This window comes from Stomoxys calcitrans, chromosome 2 (genome assembly GCF_963082655.1).
Source record: "Stomoxys calcitrans chromosome 2, idStoCalc2.1, whole genome shotgun sequence".
In the NCBI taxonomy this organism is placed as follows: domain Eukaryota; kingdom Metazoa; phylum Arthropoda; class Insecta; order Diptera; family Muscidae; genus Stomoxys; species Stomoxys calcitrans.
In genome coordinates, this window is record NC_081553.1 from 8,929,172 (window position 1) to 8,946,257 (window position 17,086).

General features: G+C 36.8%; 4 protein-coding genes across 4 annotated transcripts in view; 3 read left to right on the forward strand and 1 right to left on the reverse strand.

Annotated features, from left to right (window-relative positions):
- Positions 1-1,379: 1,379 nt before the first annotated feature.
- LOC106084481 (guided entry of tail-anchored proteins factor 1) lies at positions 1,380-2,440 on the forward strand. Its single transcript, XM_013248193.2, has 2 exons — positions 1,380-1,760; positions 1,818-2,440. Exons 1-2 carry the CDS (start codon positions 1,692-1,694, stop codon positions 2,295-2,297), a joined length of 549 nt encoding a protein of 182 aa, XP_013103647.1. The 5' UTR covers positions 1,380-1,691; the 3' UTR covers positions 2,298-2,440.
- LOC106084474 (glutamyl-tRNA(Gln) amidotransferase subunit A, mitochondrial) lies at positions 2,316-8,406 on the reverse strand. The gene is made up of 4 exons (XM_013248180.2): positions 8,326-8,406; positions 8,021-8,268; positions 7,722-7,964; positions 2,316-3,427 (listed from the first exon to the last, which is right to left on the reverse strand). The coding sequence occupies exons 1-4, from the start codon at positions 8,356-8,358 to the stop codon at positions 2,425-2,427; spliced, it is 1,527 nt and encodes a 508-aa protein (XP_013103634.1). The 5' UTR covers positions 8,359-8,406; the 3' UTR covers positions 2,316-2,424.
- On the forward strand, positions 6,763-7,512 carry LOC106084490 (NADH dehydrogenase [ubiquinone] 1 beta subcomplex subunit 11, mitochondrial). The gene is made up of 2 exons (XM_013248203.1): positions 6,763-6,863; positions 6,924-7,512. The coding sequence occupies exon 2, from the start codon at positions 6,939-6,941 to the stop codon at positions 7,368-7,370; it is 432 nt and encodes a 143-aa protein (XP_013103657.1). The 5' UTR covers positions 6,763-6,863; positions 6,924-6,938; the 3' UTR covers positions 7,371-7,512.
- A 5,976-nt stretch (positions 8,407-14,382) lies between the features above and the next one.
- LOC106084351 (elongation of very long chain fatty acids protein 7) overlaps positions 14,383-17,086 on the forward strand; it is a 113,772-nt gene continuing 111,068 nt past the window's right edge. The window contains exon 1 of the mRNA XM_013247972.2: positions 14,383-14,625. The gene's annotated coding sequence lies outside the window, so the exon portion shown is untranslated. The remainder of the gene's footprint in view (positions 14,626-17,086) is intronic.

Here is a 17,086-nt window from a genome sequence, read left to right on the forward strand (position 1 = left end):
GTGCAGAGGTTAGCATGGGTTCGAATCCTGGCGAAACCATCAGAAAAAAATTTCAGCGGTGGTTTTCCCCTCCTAATGCTGGCAACATTTGTTAGGTACTATGTCATGTAAAACTTCTCTCTAAAGAGGTGTCGCATTGCGGCACGCCGTTCGTACTCGGCTATAAAAAGGAGGCCCCTTATCATTGAGCTTAAACTTAAATCGGACTGCACTTAATGATATGTGAGAAGTTTGCACCTGTTCCTTAGTGGAATGTTCATGGGCAAAATTTGCATTTGCATTTTATCATATTAAACAACATCATTGCCAATTTTCATTAAAATTAACTTTGGAAATGACATAAATTAGCTGATTTTTAGAAATACGTGCCCAGCAAAAAGCGCATGATATGTTACTCAACCAAAAGAACGCATGTGGCCGCGTTAGATTTCTCAAGTACGCATAAGTGCTGCGCGTGGTATGTAACTCTAGCTTTTTTTTTAGATAATTGATTTTGAAACAAAAAAATTTTTCTTCAAAGTATTATGTTTTCATTGAGATTTTTGTATTGTTTCAATGTGTGTTTTCGAATGTGAAAAACGAATATAGTACCAGCCTTAAAACCACTTTGACATATCAATTTACTACATTTGGCACTCAAGGTATTTGTTGGGGGTAGAATTTTGTTGTTGTGCTAATGACCCTACCCCTTAATTGTATCATGTTGTACATAGCTGTTTGAACCAAGATATATTCATTTACAGGTAGTGGCAGTTGCCCAACACCAAAATATCGAGTACACTATCTGTCAAAATCAGTGATTACTGCAACTCTGACTAACGGTTCTTAACTATAATACACACACGTAACCAAAACTGGTTGACAGATAGTTCACTTCGCGAGAAAAAATTGTACTCAGCTGTTAATGGTACACTACCTGGTAGTTATGTCATGGTTCGAACGGCCTCACCCGAAACAATTAAAGGTGGTCTCATTTGTACAACAACCATAAATCATATGGTGCGATCCGCCACAACAAAAAGAAAATTGTGTGTATATGCGTACATGAGCAGAGAATATGCGGGAAAGAAGATGACAACAAAAAGACAAATGCAAACTAAAACCTCATAATACCGTCAAACCTGGCGGGCTGTTACAAGTGTTCGCGTGAGACCAACTTTTTAAATCCGCCTTGGACCTCACCTTAAGTGCATCCTGACAATGACCACACATCATATTGTGTCATGTAAAGTCCCCATTACAAGCAATGGTCAATAAAACGAAAAAGTTGGCCATTCGACTTTTTAGCCACTAAAAGTCGACCTCTACTTCTTAACCCAAAGCACAGACAATAGATTGTTATAGATGAAGTATCACTCTCTCAAACAAATAGCAACCACGCAATGATTAGAAATCTGGCATTTATAAAATCAGCAGAAAAATACAAGTTAATTAACAAAAAGAAGCTAACAGGAGAGTTGAAGTTTTTTGTAAAAATAATTTAAAGTTTCAAATCAAAAAAGTGTCTACAATCCATTGAAAACTCATTCATTGTGCATACACAGTAATGTTGAAATTCTCTATTTTCTTAATTTTCTTCGTTTATTACTAATCTTTGCAAGTGGTGCGATGCCTCATCTATACCTTTGAACATCTGCGGTCTAAAGTAGACTTTGGGATCCCTAATTCCTACTATATAAAAAATAAAAAAGATGTTTTTATTTTTAAGCATAATAGTGATTTGTTTTTTACTGACTGTTGCCAGAGACATTGTAAAACTGGTGCGAGTTTATTATATTGTTTATGGAAATGTTGAGATAAGTTTTATTTTATTGCAGTTTCGAATCTCTTCAAGAATCTCACGCCACTACAATGTGACTACAAATCCATTACAAGATGTACTAAACAAGGCCAAAGCGGAAAGGGACGCTATTCTAAATGAAACAGAACAAGATCGCTATGTCAGACAAATCAAGCTTATGAGGGCAGAAGACAAAATGATGGAGGCTGAAAAAAAAATCAAAAAGGTGCAGAGGAAAAAGGAGTTGGAGTCCTACTATGTAGAGCTTGTGGCTGGATACGCATTTAAGACCATCTTGTACTTGATACTAGCCTTTATAACGATTAGGAATCGGTATAATCCTGTTATGACATTTGGCGAGGACATTAATTTACAACCTTTGCAGGGCTTGTTGAGTTTTCCAACGGGCGTTCCCAATGCAATATCCGTTCCCATTTGGGGACTATCCTGCAATGTTAGCTTTAAATTGATAACTGATTTGGTAAAACAGCAACTAAGTAAACCAAAGATTAAATGAAACGATAACTATGATCGATTAATGGTTTTATAAGTTGTGGCTATTAAAGCCCTTAATTATTTACTAGTACATAGGTACTAGTGTAAAGAATAGTTAAAACATTTTTATTGTATGAATACCAAATAAATTATTTTCTTATTTTATAGAGTTGTTCATTACTAAGACAATCAAATTCCACCTGGGATTCTATCCATCTTGCAATCGTTAGTAGAAGCGTTTCGTTGAACATGTTACTCATCAGCTGTAGGGAAATAGGTAGACCTTGCTCTGATAGCCGTATGGGCAAGGAAATTGCAGGAATCCCTGCCATGTTTGCAGGTTGCGTGCAGAAATCCTGCACTGCGCATTGATCTCGGTTGGAGACGGAAGTGAAATCCTTATATAAGGGAGCAACCGTTAGAGTTGTTGGTGTAAGCAGAACGTCCACTTTATTCTTATCACTGGTGTGGACAAATACTTTTTTGAAGTCATCCGATATTAGCCGTCGTACTCTTAAAGCCTTTTCGAAATACTTCTCATAGTTCTCACGTAACAAATAGTAATTGCCTGAGAGAATACGATTCTTAACAACGCTGTTGAAACCTGCTGCTCTTGTCTTAGCATATAACTCTTCGGTGCTGCGGTCGGCATCAGCGCGGTATCCATATTCTATGCCATCATATCGAGCCATGTTACTGGCCACTTCGCACTGATTCAATATGGAGTACACAAATATGCTACTGGCAGTGTGTGGCAAAGAAACAGATTTTACCTGTGCTCCACCGTCTTCTAAAATGTCAGCTATCTTCTTCCAGGTTTCCAATACATCTGGCGAAAGCCCATCACAAAAATATTCCTTAGGTATTCCAATACGTATAGCACTTAGTTTTATTTGATCAGGTTCTGGTAGTTGTATGGGTTTGAAAGGCTGCTTAAACATAGTTGAGTCAAATGGATCAGGTCCGGCTATGACATTTAATATTTCAGCACAATCTTCAATGCTACGTGCAAATATGCCGGGTACATCCATAGAGTTTACTAAAGGTATTAAACCATGTCTAGAAACCATACCATATGTAGGTTTTAAGCCAACCACACCACAATATGAAGCAGGATTGCGCGTAGAACCTCCAGTGTCAGAACCAATGGAGCTGCAGAAATATAACAAAAAATGAGGATAACATTATAATACAATACGTTTTTAAACACATAGTCCCATAACCACCACACACAGATAAGGTCCGATCTGTGTGGTGTTCAGTACTGTCCCGAGAAGCTTAAGGGCAAGCTACCGGGCCCGCCCACAGGTTGTAGATAGATGAATGCTCCACACGAAGTAGCTGCAACGGCAGTCGCGGACAATCAGAGGTATCGAGCGGAGAGTCTCAGTGAGAGGACAGGCGGCACCGGCCTTTAAACAAATACTGAGTACCTTTGATGCTCGCTATGACAAGGTGGGTTTTTGGTGGTCACACTGTTCCCTCGGCGATCGGCCGTTTGGACCGGAACGACCTTGCTCACCTACAGAAACTTGACTAGGATTGCCATTTCTACATAAAAACTTGGCTACGTCAACGACAACAAACCTCCAAAAAGCCCGGCGCGGGATCATTACGGGCACAAAATGAGAAAAATTTAAAAAAAAAAATTCCAAAAAAAAAAAAACAAATCTGCTTAAATGCAGTTTACGAGCACCTTATCAATCCTCTTGAAATCGATATATTTTGTGTAGCTTGGTGTGCTGATTCACACAATGATAAAAAAATTTCCCAGGAAGTTAGTTAGTCTTGAGAAATACGCCCTCAAAGGGATGGTCAAAACATTGCAATATTTCAGTTGCATTTTATGGACAGCACACTATCGTAAAGATATTTTTATCATCTTTCAGATGAGGTATACTTAATTTGTGTGCATAATTATTAAGAAAGTTATAGACAAAAAACTAAATCTAAATCTCAAAATGTGACCCATATAACCAGTCCAATGAAAGCCCTTCTCTAGAATTTTCATTTGCTATATAAAAGTTTAGTTTTGCATACTGGGGAACTCAAGTAATTCATACATGTTTCGCAATAAAAAATGTTTTAGAGAAAAATGTACTTGTTTTTACTAGAATAAAAAGTGGATTTTTTATCTAAAATACTATTGAATTCATGAGAAACTTGAAATTTTTAATTCAATTTGTCTACATAATTTTATGGCTACGACCCCGTTTACATTAAATCCGAATTTAAGACCCTCGTCAGCTGATTTTATGAGGGAAAACAGATGATCGAGCCATTAAATCCGGATTTTGAGAGCAATGTAAACGGGGTTTAAAATTTTTTTATGGCATTAGAAAGTTTATACTATCCGGTCCTATAAAGTTTATCAACTGTATCTTTGGTTTTTTGGGTAATAATTTGAAGTTCTACACTTTAAATGAAAGTTTGAGATCTTGGTTTTTTTATCACGTCTTAATTTAGACCCATACAAGCTTTTTGTAAAATTGCTGTTTTTTAAAAAAATTTGTTTATGTTTATTGCCGCTCGAAAAGGGTTAAAGATATTTTTATATTTTGTACCTTGTTCGAAAGGTTATTAAAAACAAACAAGATGCGCTTTATTTCGTTAAAATCGGCTATATCTCAAGTACCGTGTCCTTACCGGACAAAATTTTTATTTTATTTGGTTCGGGGTATAAGCGCTATCATCGAAAAAGTTGTTTAAATCGGCGAGGGACTCGTAAACTGCATTTGCTCCTATTTTTCTTACATTTTTCTAAAGACAAAATTTCAATGAAATTTTTTTCTAAAAACAAAATTTGTTGACATGTGTTAAAGACGAAATTTAAAGAAATTTCTTTCTTAACACAAAATTCTAATGAAATTTACAAAATTTTTTCCTTAATCCTTCTTTGTTTCTCTTTCGAGATGAGCTCATTGATCGGAGATGTAAATGAAAAAGGAAAGCCAAAGATTGCAACATACACCAATCACTATGGGACGCGTTTCGTCTTTGGTTAGAAGACTTTTCAACCATATTAGGTGTGATAGTTTCAAGGGCTGTGCGTTGTATTTGAATCGCCTTAATAGCGAAAACGCATCTATGATACAATTACCACATTAACCAAACTCGACAACCCTGCTTATTAGCTGTACTTTTCCCAATGCATGTATTGGGTTGCCCAAAAAGTAATTGCGGATTTTTCATATAGTCGGCGTTGACAAATTTTTTCACAGCTTGTGACTCTGTAATTGCATTCTTTCTTCTGTCAGTTATCAGCTGTTACTTTTAGTTTGCTTTAGAAAAAAAGTGTAAACAAAGTATATTTGATTAAAGTTCATTCTAAGTTTTATTAAAAATACATTTACGTTCTTTTAAAAAATCCGCAATTACTTTTTGGGCAACCCAAAATTTTTGTGTAATGACAGACATTCTGTCTGTGGCAAATTACACTTCTTCCGTACTACACATGATTTTGTGCATCTATTGGAAATTGTACTGATGGCTTGTTGTTGTTGTTGTTGTTGTAGCAGTGTGTTGTGCACTGAGGCGGCAGCCCTTGCCGATGAAGGACTTCATCGGGTCGATCCGGTACGTACAACCGGCTGCCTTGGGATTGACTGATGGCTTCGATCGCTAAAGACAACGGCAATGGCTTTCGCTGTTGTTACATGTACCCATGTTCGAATCCTGGCCGGGCTCTGCCGAATTTTTCATTTTTCAAGTTTTTTTTTCTTTTTGAGCCTATAGAGGGCGCATTTCTTGAACGCTTGGCTGAAATTTTTGGACAATGTCTTGCGTAATGATTCTCATCTTATATGATAAATTTGGATCAAATCGGTCTATAATAAAAACCGATCTCTTGATTTTACTTCTTTGGCCCCTAAACGGTTGAATTTTAATCCGATTTGAGAAAAGCGATAATGTTGAAATTTCCAAGTGATCTCGTTCCACTGAATTTTATATCTAACATTTTCTTAAACAAAAAACCTGTACCCTAACAACCCTGATATTGTAATGTGGCAATGGAATTTTTCTAGCTTTTGATGCAAGCTATTTTTATATACTTAAATACGAACATAGGGTTTTCCGTTGAAAACCCATTTTTTGCGATTACTTCTTTGAAAAACTGCACAAATAACAATTTTATTAAAATTTTACCATAAGTAATGAGGGAATATCCTACTGAATGAAATCAGCAGGTTTTTTGTTTTAAAATCTTTTAAAAAAAATCAGTAAATAATACCGCGAAAAGCAAATAGAGTACCAGCCATAACTTTCAAATAATAAATCTTAAATAAACTGTTCAAAACTATTCAGTAGAAAACTTCAAGATGATTTCAACGCTCTCAGCTTTAAGATTCATATGTGTGTTTGTGCTGTCCACAAAACAACTATTTCTTAAATTACTTAATTCATTTCATACCATAGCATCTTTTCAATTCCTGTGTGAGGAATCACCCAATTTAAGTACCGTTACGCTTTCACTATTTTACGTTTTTTTTCAACAGATTGGCAATTCTCTTTCCTTTAACAAGAATGACATTTTTCTGACGTTAACTGTCAGTTCGTCTGTTTCTGTAGCAGCGCTGTTAACCATCGAGTGTGTTTTTCATATAAGAATTTTGACAAAATTTTCGTAATATTTTGACATATTTTTTAGGAAAACGCCAATAAAATGTCGGCTCTTTTACGTTTTGTCAATCGAGCTGCATTACAACGCACATTGGCTGTGCGTGGTATTAAAACTTCACCCAAGAAAGATGAAACAGCTGCTGTCGCTGGCCCCGTTACAAAAGAGGACTTTGCAAACCCTAATCCCAAAAATTGGGTGAGCTACGGCTTCGATTACAAAGATGAAGCCAACGATCGCAACTCAACAAAATCATCATTCTTCTTTGCCGTAACCTTGTGTCTGGCATGGGGTACCTTCGTCTGGGCTTATTTGCCCGACACACAAATGCGTGATTGGGCACAACGTGAAGCATTTTTGGAGCTCAGACGCCGCGAGTTAGCAGGTGTGGACTTGGTTAGCCCCAATTATGTAGATCCAGCCACAATTGTACTGCCATCCGACGATGAATTGGGTGATACCGAAATTATCATCTAAATAGATGTTGTGCTTTTCTTTAAAACTTATGAACTACTCTTAAGTATAATTGATAAACGTCGTTATGTAATGAATAAATCGAAAATTCAATCATCCACGGCAGAGGATTTATAATAAAATAGTATTGAAATGAGGAGAGAAATTTCAAGTGGTTTAATTAAATTGTGAAAATTATACAAATTCTATTTGAAATGCGAATGAAAAAGGTGGATATGTTTGTTTGAGGTTGTGTTTACATGCTCGTTAAACAGCCGATTTCGATAGAAACGGTAACACTGCCTTTGGATATGTGATGAAGGAATAATAAATACTTAAGTATTCTTTGTGTAGTTTTAAAATTCCCGCACTTACCCGTAACACATGCCAGTGGCTACTGCCAGAGCAGAACCTCCCGAGCTTCCACCGGCAATACGCCAATTATCTTCTTCGAAATTTTCGCTCCACACATTTTTTGCAGGACCAAATATAGAATCGACAGTTCCAGATCCCATAGCAAACTGGTCCATGTTAGTTTTGCCCACTAACACAGCTCCTGCTTGAGCCAAACGTTCGTACACTGTGGCATTGTAGGGAGGTACGAAGTTTTCCAGCATTCTTCAAAATCGAACAAATCATTAAGCCTTCGTTTATGAATACCATATTTCACTTACTTGGATGCACATGTTGTGTGTATGCCCTTCGTGCAGAAATTATCCTTTATTGCTACAGTTACGCCGTCTAGTGGCCCTTTGGCCTGCTGTTCATGATAACGGAGCGCGGACTCCTTGGCTTGGTGCAAAGCCAGTTCTGGAGTTATTTTGATAAATGCATTCAAATCTTTCAGCTTCACAGTATCATCCAAGGCACAATCGGTGACTTCTTTCGGAGAATAAAAGCCGTTGGCATAACTGGTGGTCAACTATAAATAAGAAAAAGCCTATAAGAAAAGTCATTTCTGTTATAAAACTGAAAATACCTGTTTAATATTTTGCTGAAGATGTCGTCTCATTTTTCAAACATTGATTATGAATGAAATTGTTAACAGCTGTTTTTTATTTACATTGGTGGTATGTTATATTTTAGTGTTGGTCAGTCTCGCATCAAACTTCAGAAGGCGCTAGTGCAAAACGAATACATTATTGCTTCGGTTATTGACAATCGGTTCCAGATATTATCAAACTTATTTGTTTCACAATTATTAAAAAAAAACTGCAATTCACTAAGAATTGCATAAATAGCCATCGGAAAATTATAACAACTCATTTGGGCTTATATAACGCTCTTAACTTCACGTTTGGATTTCATTGGTGACGGATCCGTGTGGAGTCCTCGTTGTTATTCCATTCGTTTGAAACCGTGTTTCCATGGAACAAATCTAGATTTCGGAAATCTCGTGTAATAATAACATTCGATAAGATCGCTACAACAATTTAATTGCTGACCACAATTTAGTTGCTGAACGCAAACAAAGGCAGATCACAAAAAAAAACGCTTTGACAAATGCAAATCACTTCAATCGTACTGTAAACGGGTTTTGGGGATCATCTCAAGTCTAGTGGATTTTAATTCTAGCGTAAACGTGATTTTAATGTTACACATAACTGTAGTATCGGTTTACTGGCTGTGAGGCAGGATTCAGGTGGAGCAAATCTAGATTTGCGACGAAGTTTCCCATACATTTTCAGTGTGATCAAATCACGTTTAAACCATGTTTCCACTAGAGCCCAAATCTACTTGAATTGAGATAATCTCCAAAACCTGTTTCAACTACGATTTATTCGGTTTTTTTAGGAGGCCACCGTAGCGCAGAGGTTAGCATGTCCGCCTATAACGCTGTAGGCCTGGGTTCTAATCCTGGCGAGACCATCAGAAAAAAATTCCCAATAAATACCGGTATTCAATGCAAACGCAGTGTTGCATTTGAAATTTGAAGGAGATTTGCTGCAAATATCCTCAAATAAGTAGATTTGCTCACATTGAAAATGTATGGCAAACCTCGTTGCAAAATACGAGATTTCCGAAATCTCGTCGCAAATCTAGATTTGCTAGAAGTGGAAACATGGTTTTACATTAGAGCTCAAATCCACTTGATTTAAGATATTCTCCATACCCCGTTTACACTGCGATTGGAGTGATTTGCATTTATCAACAGGGATGTTTTTGACAGCGTTTTTATTGTGATCTGCAGTTTTATTGTGTTCAACATATATATTGTGCACAGCAATTAAATTGGTGAAGGGATCTCTTAAAATTTAATTGAAATATTTTACAATTTCAATAAGAAATTGTCAGATCTTGAGAAAAAGTTCTGCCCAAAACTACCGATAAAAACCGGTATTCATACAAACGCAGTGTTGCACTTGAATTTCGAAGGAGATTTGCTGTAAATCTCCTCAAATATGCATATTTCCTCACACTGAAAATGTAGGGGAAACCTCGTTGCAAAACACGAGATTTCCGAAATATCGCCGCGATACTAGATTTGCTCCAAGTGTAAACATGGTTTTATGTTCACTGAACAAACCTTTTTTAAACCCTTAAACCCTTAATATGTTTATACTCGAGCCCAAATCCACTTGATTTGAGATAATCTCCAAAACCCGTTTACACTACGATTCAAGTGATTTGTATTTGACAACAGGGATGTGTTTGACAGCGTTTTTATTGTGATCTACATTTTTATTGAGATCGGCATTAATATTGTGGTCAGCAATCGAAATTTTCTGTAACGGTACCGTTTCACTAATTTGCAAACGGTACCGTTAAAAAAAAATTCGATTACAGGTACGCAGCTCAAATGAAATTTTCTTTGCGTAACAGGGTGCCACGATATTCACTGGTGAATTTTTTCTTGCAATTACGAATGAAAATATATATTTTAATAGCTAATTTGCAAATCAAAACGATACATTACAGCAAATATGCACTTTATTAGCAAAAAGTTATTAAAATTCGGCCAAAATTATAAATCGATGTGTGTCGTCATCTTGTAGTCTACACAACTATTTTCCAGTGGAGACAGAGATGTCTTGCCTGCAATCGAAAATTTCGCCAGAGGCACATTCCGCGCTTTATGACTATCGCAGGATTGTGTTATAAATTGCACTTGCTTCATTGCAAACAGGATTCACTGAATAAGGTTAAGCCAAGCGATTAGACGACACACAATTTTTTTAATTTTTGGCAGTACTTGGCATTGAGGATGTCAACTTATTCTCTTTTTACATTAATTTTCTCTTGTTTGATGATATTTGCAATTGGCAGATTTGACATCCTTAATGATATACATGGTGCCTATACACTTTATGTTTGAGTGCAAGCAGCTCAGTCAAAAAATATGAGAAACGAATCACATATTTGGGTTGTTTTATTTACCAGTCTAGCGGATTCACTAGCTTAAGGATGAATAAAACGCTCTTCCCGCTAAATGATTTGCAGCCGTATTCACAAAGTTATAGAGGCTTTACAAACTACTAATAGGCATTTAGGGTTTAAAAAAGCTTTGTTCAGTGAGCATTTGTTATTGTAGGCTCTGACCTTCCTTAATCAAATAGTAACCCCACTTATGGTAATTTCTGCATACATTAGCAAAATAATGAAATATCTAATAAAATATTTCTGTTGAAAAACAAAGAGAATTTTTTTAAGACTTTGGAAAATGATCTCCTAAGGACATTCAGATTAATATATTTTGTACTACTTTATTAGAAAACACAAATTTAAAAATTTGTAAAAGCTAAAAAAATTGGCAAAAACTATTTCTTTATGTGTGTTTGACAGATAATCGAAAGAATTTGGAGCGGACGCATGAAAGTCCCAAATAGCCAAAAGCAAAAATTAACATTTTTTAATTGGTGTCTCCCATTTTATTGTACAATGTGAATTATCTGATTGCAAATCTATTGGAATACATTCAATTCATTAAAAATTCATGTAATGTAGTAAAGGAGTTGTTCTTAAGTTACGCTGGTTATAAATCATTGCAATTTGAGATGTTCCGATGGCTATCTGTGCAAATTTTGTGATTTTGTAATAAAATAGCCGGGCTCATTTTTAACGATGCATGCCATGGCGAAATAATTAAAGGTGGTCTCATTTGTACAGCAACCACAAACTATATGGTGCAATCTGCCATCTGTCCATCAAGCTGATCGACGATTTGCCAACACACTCACTGTGTGCTTACAACCGCATGCTTATGATATCCCTGCTGCTTGTGACAAGAATAAATCCATGTGTTCTTAGTGATTTATAGTTTTTTTTTTTAACAAAAAAGTTTGATAATATCTGGAACCGATTATGAAAAAACCGACGCAGTAATTATTTTTTTCGGTACTATCACTAAAAGGGCATAGGATTACTCAATATATATTAATTTCCAGGTAGCGGCAGTTGGCCAACAGCAAAATATTGAGTGCACTATCTGTCAAAATCATTGATTAGTGCAACTCTGATTTTGAGTATGTCACTAGTTCGCGCCATTTTTCGTCGTTTGTGTGTATGGTTCTTAACTATAATACATACACACACACTACCAAAACTGGTTAACAGATAGTACACTTCGCGAGAATAAATTATACTCAGCTGTTAACGGTACGCAACCTGGTTGTTACTTAAGTTACTCAGCTGCTATAGTAGGGTTTTGAATACGAAATGCTAAAGTGGATTTATTGTACTAAATATAATCGTTTAAAAACTATTGTGCACTTTAATGCTTCATTAGTAAATTTTTGTGAATACGGTTGTTGTACTTTAACGTTGGAAGCACTGACGCACATCCCAAATAATGAAATATCAACAAAAAAAAAAAAATAATAAAATTTAAACGGATTAAATAAAAGAGAAAAGTTCGTAAACGTCATATGATCTTGGTAAAATAATATTCTACCGAGGTTTTGAGCAACAAAACCTCGAATACGTGTGTTAAGCTGCAGTCGCATGATGGATATAGAAAAAACCATGGCGAAACAATTGAAGGTGGTCTCATTTTTACAAAAACCACAAATCATATGGTGCAAACTGCCATCTTGCCGATCGACGTATTGCCAGCACAGCGAGAAAGACGATAACAACAAAGAGAATGCCAACAAAAATCTGACAACTTAATACCGTTAAACCTGGCTTGCCGTAAACAGCTGTTCGCGTGAGACCACCTTTATAAATTTGCATTGAGAAATAACTAAAATTTTCAAACCACAAATGATACAGGCATCATAGCTTTCAGAGGAAAACAAGGCGAGCAGCCAAGGCGTATTTATAAAGTGGCCGCATCGGCGAATTGCTACAACAAAGCATCTTTTTTGGGAACTTGATATGTCAAAATTTTGTATACAGGGCGAAAAAATTCGACTCGCCGTGACATTTAAAATTTACGGTAAATTTGCTTCAACCAATCAGAACAAGAAGAAAGAAGTTTATTATTATTTTAGTGTCAAGCTTCTTGCTTGCAAATTAAAAAATGTTTAAAGTTTCCATTAATTCCAAAGGCTTTACCCACAAAACTACCAAGATGGCAGGTTTAAATAGTTTTCACTAGTTTATTGTAGCGATAAAATAGCTCTCCAGTGCAGACCAGGGTAGTTCTGGCTCAATTCAAATTGGGCTGGCATTGTTTCTCGTTTGTAACCAGGGACTACACATCACATGCGTCAAATGTATTACTCTCTGGTGGACATGAGGTTCTTCCTGAATTGAATTCATACTATTTTGATGAGCAGAATGTTAAGCCTACCACTAACGAAGGGCACAAATAGGAATATTGTGATTAGAACTCAATCACCACAAGAACGGGTTTTGTACCCCTTTTTGAGACTCTTGGATATTTGTGGTATTTTCAGATCATTTGAAATGGAAGGGGTTACTGTTTGTTGGCTACGAGGATGACGTTTAATCTTGGTGACGTTTAATATAGTATGCTGCCAAGATTGGCCAAAGGGCTTGGTGTAAACCTCCGAAAGATACAGTTAGAGCTATTCACCAATATGAGGTAACTTGGTGTATTCTGGGGTCCACTCCTACATTTGGTGGAGCTGCCGCTCTCACTACTGATGCATTGCAATGTCAGAACTTGAACGTCGCTATGGACGCATGACGGATTTACGCATGGTTTGTGGGGATGAGGAGGAGTTGTGGACGGTTGAGCACCTGGTGTAAACCTCCGAAAGATACAGTTGGAGCTATTCACCAATATGAGGTAACTTGGTGTATTCTGGGGTCCACTCCTACATTTGGTGGAGCTGCCGCTCTCACTACTGATGCATTGCAATGTCAGAACTTGAACGTCGCTATGGACGCATGACGGATTTACGCATAGTTTGTGGGGATGAGGAGGAGTTGTAGACGGTTGAGCACCTATTGTGGCACAGCCCCAAAATTGTGGGAATAGGCACAGGACTATGGATAAATGAACACCTTTTTTCCTGTCTACATTATTTCCAGGCACATAGTCCTTTCGCTATTCTTGGCTATAATATGGGCTTAACACGACAGATAGGAGGGAACTTCTTCAGCCCGCCTGGCTTCCATTAATATCATGCATGTTGGTTCCTTATCTTCTTCATTCTAATGTCTGGCATTGTACTGCCGAAAATTTTTTTTTCTTGTTCTTCAGCGCTTTTTAAATGTATTTCGGGGACTACACAATGAACCTAGTTCCCTGAGTGAAGCTGATGGCGATTAACGTTGTTAGACGCGTAGCATTATATAACCTAAGTTTAAGTACCACAACAGCAGAAAACACAAAAATAAATTTAAAGAATTTTTGTTTTAAAGTTTTTATTTAACAAGGCGAATTCAAAAATGAATTGACATATCAAGTTCCATCAGCTGTGCTGATGCGGCCACCTTATTAAATACGCCTTGCGAGCTGCCATTTTCACTAGCGCCATCAAGTAGGCATCACCTTTACACCCATGAAAGTAGGCATAACCTTAAAGTTGGCAACATTGTTTTCTATGACAGCCGCGTGTTGTTGTTCCTTCTCATGGGAAACAGAGTGAGAGTGATGGGGGAATGTTTAAGTTAATTTAGTGACAGTTAGGTGAGTGTGTTCTGCCGCGCTGCCGTCCATGAAAACGTTGTTGTTTTCGTTTCGGTTAATATCCTCTCTTATTTGTTAGTTCGTTGGTTTTCGATTGTGATTTTCATTTGATTTGTGACAATATGCCCGCATTTTATTATAAATCGAAATAAATAAAATAGTTTAATTCATCCTACCGCTGTGTTAAAGTGAAACTATTTGACTGGCGTTTACAAAAAGAAAAACGTATGAAAAGAAGTAAGTGAAATTTATATATTTTGTATGCTTTTTTTTAATATTACTCATCGCAAAGTATAAGCATACATACCTTGCCTATATTTATAGTTCATGCGAGATCTCTCGGCAAATCAATTGTTGCTCCTATATTTTTTTCTGCTTCATACTTTTCATATTCGACATTGTTAAATTCCTTAATTTAGTGTGTTTGTTGTTGGCGTTTTATTCTCAAGAGAATCACAACATCATCATCGTCAAAGCAATCAACAGCAAAGCGACGGTGGGAAGTAAGTAGTAACTTAGTTTAGTGGTAAGCGGCGTCGTTGGTTGCTTTTCATTTCCCGCCGCACCCAACATTAAGCGGTGCTACTTACCATAAGGGACGGAAGAAGTTTTTTGTTTTACGCCCATTTTTTCAGTAATACTTGCGTTTGTTCTTGTAATTGTCTGCTCTTTTTCACCTATTACTTAAAATGAATTCTTTACTTTTTATTTTATTAATTTCATGCCGTTTACATCTAAACTACACATACACACGCGTATCCATACCACCGCCCATTGTCTTCCCCTCCCACCAACGGGGATGTTTGGATGTGCACATTCTTCCATACGTCAGATATCCATCCATGTGCCCACCATTAAGCATAAAACAGCAACAACGACATTCATTTATTCAAAAAAAAAAAAAAAAACCCAGGAGCGTGAGCACCCTAAGCAAAGAGCGAAACATTTTTTGTTTACGTTTTTGGTTAGCCAATTAGAAAATTCTCTTAAGTATATTTGCGCTCTTATTCGATTCTGTCATAAACAGTCGGTGTATATAGTGGGTACGGCTTTAAAATGGAAGATGAAATGGTTTACAGGCAAAGTAAATGGACAATGAAAATATCAAATCTTTTATATACCTCTGTGCAGTTCCTAGCAACATCTTATAGTAGGTTTGTTCGCGTTATTTTCCAGTAAAAATTTGCCAATTAAAATTTGCAGGTGAGTAAAAGCCATTTTACTCTCTTTAAAAAATTTGCAAGCAAAAGTACGCGAACGACTTCCAGTGAAAATTTGCGGAAAAACAGATGGTTTTTGTTTTGGTTTGTTTTTTGCCTGCTTGGAAAACAATTTTTATACCCTCCACCACAGGATGGGGGTATACTTATTTCGTCATTCTGTTTGTAACTGTCGAAATATTCGTCTGAGACCCCATAAAATATATATATATATTCTTGATCGTCGTGACATTTTATGTCGATCTGGCCATGTCCGTCCGTCCGTCTGTCTGTCGAAAGCACGCTAACTTTCGAAGGCGTAACGCTAGCCGCTTGAAATTTTGCACAAATACTTGTTATTAGTGTAGGTCGGTTGGGATTATAAATGGGCCATATCAGTCCATGTTTTGATATAGCTGCCATATAAAACGATCTTGTGCCTTGACTTCTTGAGCCTCTAAAGGGCGCAATTCTATTCCGATTGGAATGAAATTTTGCACAACAAGTTTTGTTATGATATCCAACAACTGTGCCAGGTATGGTTTAAATCGGTCCATAACATGATATAGCTGCCATATAAACCGATCTTGGGTCTTGACTTCTGAGCAACTCGAGAACGCAATTCTTATCCGATTTGAATGAAATTTTGCACAAAGTATTTTGTTATGATATCCGTTCACAATTGGCAGACTAATTTGCACTAATTTTTTCTAATCCCACTGTGCGACACTAGTTCAATTGCCCAGCTAGAACCACTCAATCCCATGACAGCATCTTCCCTCCTAAACAAATTGAAAGGAACGGTGTTGGTTTCATCGTAGCTCTCCGATGAGGATGATTCCATCAGCTGGCAAATAAAGTAGAATTTGTGCAAATTTGGACAAGTTTTTGAGTTCCCGAGCACAGCTATTGTGTAAAAAGCCTTCAAGTACAAAAAAATCCTGATCCGATCATTAGCCCATAGTCGAACAGCTGAGATTACGCACCACTTTGCAAAACAAAACAAAAATTTGGTAAATGGTGCAGAACCTATAAAAAGCATAAACGATTTAATAATTAAGGATTCTCAACGGACCTTAAACCCTCAAAACAATTTGCACCGAAGCAACCTTGGTTTGATATATCATGCTATTGGGCACAAAAGTAGCTTTCATTCAAATTAAAAAATGGTTTTCCCCTCCTAATGCTAGCAACATTTGTGAGGTACTATGCCAGCCCCACAACCCCTTGAAATGGGTTTATTTGACGATTATGACAATATGGGACTCAAATGAAAGGTATTCGGGAATAGATTCAGAATATGGTCAGGACCCTCCACCTCCACCGTTATCCAAAAAACACCACCGAAAATCAAAAGTGGACCGATAAGGACAATATGAGTATCAAATGAAAAGTATGCGGGAGTAGATAACGTATCACGGATATATGGGACTCTGTTTGTTTGTTCCGTATAGACTAAAAAACGATAATAAAACACAACCCAAAATCAAAAGTGCACC